Genomic DNA, 9,850 nt, shown 5'->3' on the forward strand with positions numbered 1-9,850 from the left:
TACGCTGTAGCAATTACTGTTATTAAATAATTATTAATATACGTTCCTATATTTTATTGGGGGACAGTTTATGGTAGTTACAAGACAATAGGGATCATTCATTAACATTGCATTTAAGTTGCTTTTAGTCACAGTAACTAGTCAGAGCTTACTTTTTATCTGTCTAGTGGCAGTTAAACGCAGTGTCTGGGTACTGTGCCTTGGCGTAAATCATTTGCCTTCACGCCCGGCCTCTCGCTGCATTTATTGTTATTCATAGCATAACAGTGACAAGAGATGCCCCAGAAGAGGAGTACAAGCGACAAGCAAAGAGAAAGCACCCCCACTATATTAGATAGTACTTTCCTATGCTGTATGTTTGTTTCCTATGCTGTATGTTTGATTCGTTTTGTGTTTTTATATGTGATTGATTGAATTAAAACAACTGTTATTTATTTTCTATCAAGAAAATATCAGATTATTTTAAAATAGCTTTTCACTATGACTATATTACTAATGTACATACAGTATAGTGCAAGTAGTGTAGCTCAAAAAATAGAGCTAGTAAAAACATTCTGAAATCATTAGTTTTTCTTGACCTCATATTAGTAATGTATGACTATTTTTACGAAGGAAACAATTAAAAGTATTAATTTGTTGTACAGTGTAATGAAACGTACATTGAGTGAATGCGTGTACGTGAGAAATGCTAGATTCAATTAGAAATACCAATTCGCTGGTCTTGTGGCGAAGTTGTGCGATTTTTCTTAAAAAAGTGAATTGGAAGATGTACATGAAATGTAGGGAAACCATCCTGGACGCCGAGAAAGTATCAACTGAGATAGCAGGAACATACGGAAGGCTATTAGTGGAAATAAGGAAAGTACTGTAGGTTCTAGTGGAAAAATGATGTGGAGACAGGTAGGTCGGAGGTGTAAGTGATGTGGAGACAGGTAGGTCGGAGGTGTAAATGATGTGGGGACAGGGAGGCGGAGGTGTAAATGATGTGGGGACAGGGAGGCGGAGGTGTAAATGATGTGGGGACAGGGAGGCGGAGGTGTAAATGATGTGGGGACAAGTAGGCGGAGGTGTAAATGATGTGGGGGACAGGTAGGCAGAGGTGTAAATGATGTGGGGGACAGGTAGGCAGAGGTGTAAATGATGTGGGGGACAGGTAGGCAGAGGTGTAAATGATGTGGGGGACAGGTATGTGGAGGTGTAAATGATGTGGAGACAGGTAGGCAGAGGTGTAAATGATGTGGGTACAGGTACGTGGAGGTGTAAATGATGGGTACAGGTATGTGGAGGTGTAAATGATGGGTACAGGTATGTGGAGGTGTAAATGATGGGTACAGGTATGTGGAGGTGTAAATGATGTGGGGAAAGGTAGACGGAGGTGTAAATGATGTGGGACAGTTATATGGAGGTGTAAATGATGTAGGACAGTTATATGGAGGTGTAAATGATGTTGGGACTGGTAGGCGGAGGTGTAAATGATGTGGGACAGTTATGTGGAGGTGTTGTACTGATAGAAAAGGGGTTTTAGAACTTGCAGATGGGTGCTAAAATGCATTTTTACAAACTTCTATTAAAACACTGAAAAAAACCCAAACACTTTAAAGACTTTATTCTTTACCCCAATATGCGGGAAAGACTTTAATTTGCTGAAAAACCCTTGCTTGCTATAATTTTTCCACTAGAACCTCCAGTACTTTCCTTATTTCCACTAATAGCCTTCCGTATGTTCCTACTATTTCAGTTGATACTTTCTCGGCGTCCAGGATGGTTTCCCTACATTTCATGTACATCTTCCAATTCACTTTTTTAAGAAAAATCGCACAACTTCGCCACAAGACCAGCGAATTGGTATTTCTAATTGAATCTAGCATTTCTCACGTACACGCATTCACTCAATGTACGTTTCATTACACTGTACAACAAATACTTTTAATTGTTTCCTTCGTAAAAATAGTCATACATTACTAATATGAGGTCAAGAAAAACTAAAATGATTTCAGAATGTTTTTACTAGCTCTATTTTTTGAGCTACACTACTTGCACTATACTGTATGTACATTAGTAATATAGTCATAGTGAAAAGCTATTTTAAAATAATCTGATATTTTCTTGATAGAAAATAAATAACAGTTGTTTTAATTCAATCAATCACATATAAAAACACAAAACGAATCAAACATACAGCATAGGAAACAAACATACAGCATATGAAAGTACTATCTAATATAGTGGCCTATTCATGGGGGTGCTTTCTCTTTGCTTGTCGCTTGTATTCCTCTTCTGGGGCATCTCTTGTCACTGTCCAACAGTAGTGATCACCTACACTGATGTCTTTGTTCCATTGCTGAAATGTCTTGGTGGAACCGCTCACTATGCTGTCACTCAGTGCACCACAGTTATCTTGTGTGGGTAATCCCGTGAATCGCATATATTTGCATAGGGGAGGGGACAAATAACTGATTCATTTAATTGGGTCATTAGGCCAATTAAAGGGGGTGTGGCCGATCGAGGAGGGGGCGTTACAGCACCCAGCACTTTACAGAGGATCTGGGCTTCCCCCAAGCTCACCCCTCATGGTGAATAGATGCCATGCACACGCCGTCTATTCAATGGGCGGTGATCTGTCACTGCATGGGGTATACATTGTATTTCAGCGAATATGGAAGACTCTCACTTACCTATGGAATCCCCTTCAGAATCTCACACAGCCTTCATATCGATAAATCTCTAGAACCTAAACTACCCATATAAATACATCTAACCTTCTTCCCACCTATACTACATAAACTAATACACCCTCACACATACTCTACTCCCACCTATACTCCCCCCACTAATACACCCTCACACATACACTACTCCCACCTCTACTATCCACACTAATACACCCTCACACCTACACTACTCACACTAATACACCCTCACATCTACCCTACTCCCACCTATACTACCCCACTAATACACTCTCACACCTACCCTACTCCCACCTATACTACTCACACTAGTACACCCTCACACCTACCCTACTCCCACCTATACTCCCCCCACTAATACACCCTCACACCTACACTACTCCCACCTCTACTATCCACACTAATACACCCTCACACATACCCTACTCCCACCTATACTCCCCCCACTAATACACCCTCACACCTACACTACTCCCACCTCTACTATCCACACTAATACACCCTCACACCTATACTACACACACTAATGCACCTTCACACCTACCCTACTCCCATCTATACTACCCACACTAATGCACCCTCACACCTACCCTATTCCCATCTATACTACCCACACTAATGCACCCTCACACCTACCCTATTCCCACCTATACTACACACACTAATGCACCCTCACACCTACCCTACTCCCATCTATACTACCCACACTAATGCACCCTCACACCTACCCTATTCCAACCTATACTACACACACTAATGCACCCTCACACCTACCCTATTCCCACCTATACTACACACACTAATGCACCCTCACACCTACCCTATTCCCACCTATACTACACACACTAATGCACCCTCACACCTATTCCACTCCAACCTATACTACTCACACTAATGCACCCTCACACCTACCCTACTCCCACCTATACTACCCACACACCTACCCTACTCCCACCTATACTACTCACACTAATACAACCCCACACCTACCCTACTCCTACATATACTACCCACACTAATACACCCTCACACCTACCCTACTCCCACCTATACTACCCACACTAATACACCCTCACACCTACCCTACTCCCAGCTATACTACACTCCCTCACACCTACCCTACTCCTACATATACTCCCCACACTAATACACCCTCACACCTACCCTACTCCCACCTATACTACCCACACTAATACACCCTCACACCTACCCTACTCCCAGCTATACTACACACCCTCACACCTACCCTACTCCCACCTATACTACTCACTAATACACCCTCACACCTACCCTACTCCCACCTATACTACTCACACTAAAACACCCTCACACCTACCCTACTCCCACCTATACTACACACACTAATACACCCTCACACATACACTACTCCCACCTATACCACCCACACTAATACACCCTCACACCTATACCACCCACACTAATGCACCCTCACACCTACCCTACTCCCACCTATACCACCCACACTATTGCACCCTCACACCTACCCTACTCCCACCTATACTACCCACACTAATACACCCTCACACCTACCCTACTCCCACCTATACCACCCACACTAATACTTTAAACTAGATTCCACACCTACCCTACTCCCATCTATACCACCCACACTATTGCACCCTCACACCTACCCTACTCCCACCTATACTACCCACACTAATACACCCTCACACCTACCCTACTCCCACCTATACCACCCACACTAATACACCCTCACACCTACCCTACTCCCACCTATACCACCCACACTAATGCACCCTCACACCTACCCTACTCCCACCTATACCACCCACACTATTGCACCCTCACACCTACACTACTCCCACCTATACCACCCACACTATTGCACCCTCACACCTACCCTACTCCCACCTATACCACCCACACTATTGCACCCTCACACCTACCCTACTCCCACCTATACCACCCACACTATTGCACCCTCACACCTACCCTACTCCCACCTATACCACCCACACTAATACACCCTCACACCTAACCTACTCCCACCTATACCACCCACACTAATGCACCCTCACACCTACCCTACTCCCACCTATACCACCCACACTATTGCACCCTCACACCTACCCTACTCCCACCTATACCACCCACACTATTGCACCCTCACACCTACCCTACTCCCACCTATACTACCCACTAATACACCCTCACACCTACCCTACTCCCACCTATACTACCCACACTAATACACCCTCACACCTACCCTACTCCCAGCTATACTACCCACACACCTACCCTACTCCCAGCTATACTACCCACACACCTACCCTACTCCGACCTATACTACCCACACACCTACCCTACTCCCAGCAATACTACCCACACACCTACCCTACTCCCAGCTATACTACCCACACACCTACCCTACTCCCAGCTATACTACCCACACTAAAACTCTCACACCTACCATACTCCCACCTATACTACCCACACCTACCTATACTACCCACACTAACACACCCTCACACCTACCCTACTCCCATCTATACTACCCACACTAATACACCCTCACACCTACCCTACTCCCACCTATACTACCCACACTAATGCACCCTCACACCTACCCTACTCCAAACCTATACTACCCACACTAATACACCCTCACACCTACCCTACTCCCAGCTATACTACCCACACTAATACACCCTCACACCTACCCTACTCCCAGCTATACTACCCACACTAATACACCCTCACACCTACCCTACTCCCAGCTATACTACCCACACACCTACCCTACTCCCACCTATACTACCCACACCTACCTATACTACCCACACTAACACACCCTCACACCTACCCTACTCCCACCTATACTACCCACACTAATACTTTAAACTAGATTCCACACCTACCCTACTCCCATCTATACTACCCACACTAATACACCCTCACACCTACACTACTCCCACCTATACTACCCACACTAATACACCCTCACACCTTGTATGCCTCTGATTTATGTGCTCTATTCACATCACGGTCCTGTGACACATTAGAAATCAACACTAATAGGTTGAGCTGTAAAGGTGCCCATCCACTAGACTATTAAGTTGAGCGATTGAACGATAACGATCGTTCAATCGTTTGCAAAAATGTCTAAAATTACCAACAACCTGCTGGTCGTTTAGACATCTATCATCGTGAAGACATGCTAGTCAACCAGACTATAACGTCAGGTTGAGCATGTTTGCAGATGATTGATGAGCCTGCACTGAACGACAATGTCGTAATCGTGCATGTCTGCTAGTGTATGGGCACCTATACCTCCACACAATGTGTATACTGGGGGCACTGTGTGGCATGATAGGTCTACCCTGGGGGCACTGTGTGGCATAATGGGTCTAGCGTTCCCGCTAGACTGTTTCAGCATGTAGCCGCGCCCTGCCCTATTTATGAAGGGCAGAAAGCAGCCTGCCCTCCAGCGCAGCGCCAGCTGAAAGCCTGCGGGTCTTGTCCTCCACCCACGCGCCGCAGTGGAAAAACGGCAAAGCAACGGTCACTGCCGGTGAATGGAAGCCGGGCTCATCCTTTCACAGTGACCACGGCGCTTGGGGACTGCCCGGCATGTACTTAAGTGCCAGGCACACCCCCAATCGTGACAAAATGGGGATGTGTCAAAGACACGCCCCCTTTTCCTTGGTCACGCCCGCTTTTTAGGGCGCGCGCATGCAGAAGTGCCCTAGCTCTAGGTCCGGTGCCCTGCCTGCCGCCGGATCTAGAGTGAACACTAGGGTCTGACCTGGGGGGCACTGTGGGGCACAATGGGTCTACCCTGGGGGGGGCACTGCGTGGCATAATGGGTCTACCCTGGGGGGGCACTGCGTGGCATAATGGGTCTACCCTGGAGGGGGGCACTGCGTGGCATAATGGGTCTACCCTGGGGTGGGGGGGCACTGCGTGGCATAATGGGTCTACCCTGGGGTGGGGGGGCACTGCGTGGCATAATGGGTCTACCCTGGGGTGGGGGGGCACTGCGTGGCATAATGGGTCTACCCTGGGGTGGGGGGGCACTGCGTGGCATAATGGGTCTACCCTGGGGTGGGGGGGCACTGCGTGGCATAATGGGTCTACCCTGGGGTGGGGGGCACTGCGTGGCATAATGGGTCTACCCTGGGGTGGGGGGGCACTGCGTGGCATAATGGGTCTACCCTGGGGTGGGGGGGCACTGCGTGGCATAATGGGTCTACCCTGGGGTGGGGGGGCACTGCGTGGCATAATGGGTCTACCCTGGGGTGGGGGGGCACTGCGTGGCATAATGGGTCTACCCTGGGGTGGGGGGGGCACTGCGTGGCATAATGGGTCTACCCTGGGGTGGGGGGGCACTGCGTGGCATAATGGGTCTACCCTGGGGTGGGGGGGCACTGCGTGGCATAATGGGTCTACCCTGGGGTGGGGGGGGCACTGCGTGGCATAATGGGTCTACCTTGCGGGGAGGCACGGCGTGGCATAATGGGTCTACCCTGGAGGGGGCACTGCGTGGCATAATGGGTCTACCCTGGAGGGGGCACTGCGTGGCATAATGGGTCTACCCTGGAGGGGGCACTGCGTGGCATAATGGGTCTACCCTGGAGGGGGCACTGCGTGGCATAATGGGTCTACCCTGGAGGGGGCACTGCGTGGCATAATGGGTCTACCCTGGAGGGGGCACTGCGTGGCATAATGGGTCTACCCTGGAGGGGGCACTGCGTGGCATAATGGGTCTACCCTGGAGGGGGCACTGCGTGGCATAATGGGTCTACCCTGGTGTGGGGGGGGGCACTGCGTGGCATAATGGGTCTACCCTGCGGGGAGGCACTGTGTGGCATAATGGGTCTACCCTGGGGGGCACTGTGTGGCATAATGGGTCTATCCTGGGGGGGTCACTGTTTGGCATAATGGGTCTATCCTGGGGGGGGCCACTGTGTGGCACAATGGGTCTATCCTGGGGGGGCACTGTGTGGCACAATGGGTCTATCCTGGGGGCACTGTGTGGGACGTTTCTATCCTTGGGGCACTGTGGCAAAATGTGCCCTACCATTTTAGCGGCCTGCTAAAACAGTCTGCCCTGTGCCTTCCACACCTGCGGGCCAGTGGCCTCAGGTGGGAAAAGTTGGGGTGACAGATCTCTGCTGAGAGAATAGATGATGTGCGCATAGCATCTATTCACCGTGAAGGGAGAGCTTTGAGGAGGCCCAGCACCCCCGTAAATGCTGGACACACCACCAAGTGTGATGAATTGGGGGGCGTGTCACAAGGACACACCCTCCCTGATCGGCCATGCACCCTTTCAGGGAGTGCAGTGACGCCCTGCCTGCACACTCAGCTCCTTGCTCTGTCTGGGGTCTAGCGGAAACACTAATGTTTCTATCCTGGGTGGCATACCGTTTCTATATTGGGTGCACTGGGTGGCACAGCATTTCTATCCCGGGGGCACAGCATTTCTATCCTGGGGGCACAGCATTTCTATCCCGGGGGCACTGGGTGGCACAGCATTTCTATCCCGGGGGCACTGGGTGGCACAGCATTTCTATCCTGGGGGCACTGGGTGGCACAGCATTTCTATCCTCGTGGCACAGCATTTCTATCCTGGTGGCACAGCGTAACTTTATTGGAAGGTGTCCCCACAAACCTAAACCTGGCCCTGGACAGATGGATTCCAGCGGAAATTTTTAGCTCTTATACAACGGTAAATATATAACCAGAAACGTTATAGGCTCTGCAATTGAATTACCCCGTGGATTGTCCCAACAACCTTAAGAGGGAGAGTTGACAGATGATTCTGGGGAACCGTAGATTAGAGGAAGGCTGTGTCCACAAACTTTAAACTAGATTCCCCTCAGCCTGAACTTGCTCATTGTGCACAGGGCGACGCAGTAGATGTCACATGTATGTACTGTACAGGGTGAAGACAATACTACAGCAGTGGTTCTCAAACTCGGTCCTCAGGACCCCACACAGGTTAGGTTTTCCAGGTCACCCATCAGGAGCACAGGTGTACTCATTACTCAATGACACATTTTAAAAGATCCACAAGTGGAGATAATTATTTTACTTGTGTCTCTATGAGGAGACCTGGTATAAACATGCACTGTTTGGGGTCCTAATGGCCAAGTTTGAGAACCTGTGCACTACAGGAATCACCGCCTCACCGCTGTCAGGTCAGACAGTGCAGCAGCCTACAGTGGAACAGGACCACCCCATGCCCTCGGACCTGGTTCCCATGGCTGTTTTTTAACTTAATTATAGCTGAGCAGGATGTAGTTAGCATGCGGCTGAGTAGAACGGCATACCTCCAGTCTGAATCCCGACGGTGGAAACCGGACACAGGACTTAAGATAGGCATCGAAATCCCATTGCCGGAATACAGGCAGACCCAGCACGAACGAGGTAAGTCGGGGGGTGTCTTAGCTGTTAGCCGGGTTGGGGGGGTGGTTTAGAGCGGGGTTAGCGTCAGGTTTAGAGCGGGGTTAAAAAAAACCTAACAGGGAGGGTTAGGCTACAAGAAGGGAGGGTTATGTGGAAGGGTAGGTATACTTACCCAATCCCTGTCGGTATACCGACCATCATTACGCCGCTGTCAGTATATTGACAGAAGGCTTCCCGGCTGCCGGCATTTCATACCCATTCCACCTGAGCTCCCAGCAAGTAACATCACACAGGACTACGGGTTCTGACAGGAGAGAATAATTTTGGGGGCTACTCTGGAGGCTGTGACCACAAAATATCTCATTTAGATTGCCAGCTCTTGAGGCGAGGAACCTGTGTGGCAGGACTGTCCCCTCCACCTCCCCTGTGCAGTGAAGGATCCCTCCGCTGCACGGCGCCCTGGTCGCTGTCGGAGCTATAAGAGAGGGTCATACACTCATTGATCCCCTCACTCACCCCCTCATGGTGAACTTGACCACACTCAGACGGGAGCCGGCCCCGCTCAGCTCGGGCTGGAAGTCGGCGTCTGCCCCGATCACCTTCACTCCCACCATCTTCAGCAGCTCCCCGTCCGCAGTCTCTCACACACCGGGCGGCTACTGCTGCTGGTTTCTGCCGCGTCACGGCCGGGCCCTGGCTACTGCTGCTCCCTCCACAATGCACCGCGGTGGTATGCCGGCACACGTGACTCCCCGCTCGCGGCGGCC

The 9,850-nt window shown here is 49.8% G+C and overlaps 1 protein-coding gene across 1 annotated transcript in view; it reads right to left on the minus strand.

The window, feature by feature from the left end:
* TXNL1 (thioredoxin like 1) overlaps positions 1-9,850 on the minus strand; it is a 32,712-nt gene extending 22,862 nt beyond the window's left edge. The window contains exon 1 of the mRNA XM_088476450.1: positions 9,600-9,850. Within this exon, the coding sequence (XP_088332576.1) occupies positions 9,600-9,697 (98 nt within the window). The 5' untranslated portion in view covers positions 9,698-9,850. The remainder of the gene's footprint in view (positions 1-9,599) is intronic.

Source organism: Taudactylus pleione, unplaced genomic scaffold, assembly GCF_031769625.1.
Source record: "Taudactylus pleione unplaced genomic scaffold, aTauple2 ptg000189l, whole genome shotgun sequence".
NCBI classification, from domain to species: Eukaryota; Metazoa; Chordata; class Amphibia; order Anura; family Myobatrachidae; genus Taudactylus; species Taudactylus pleione.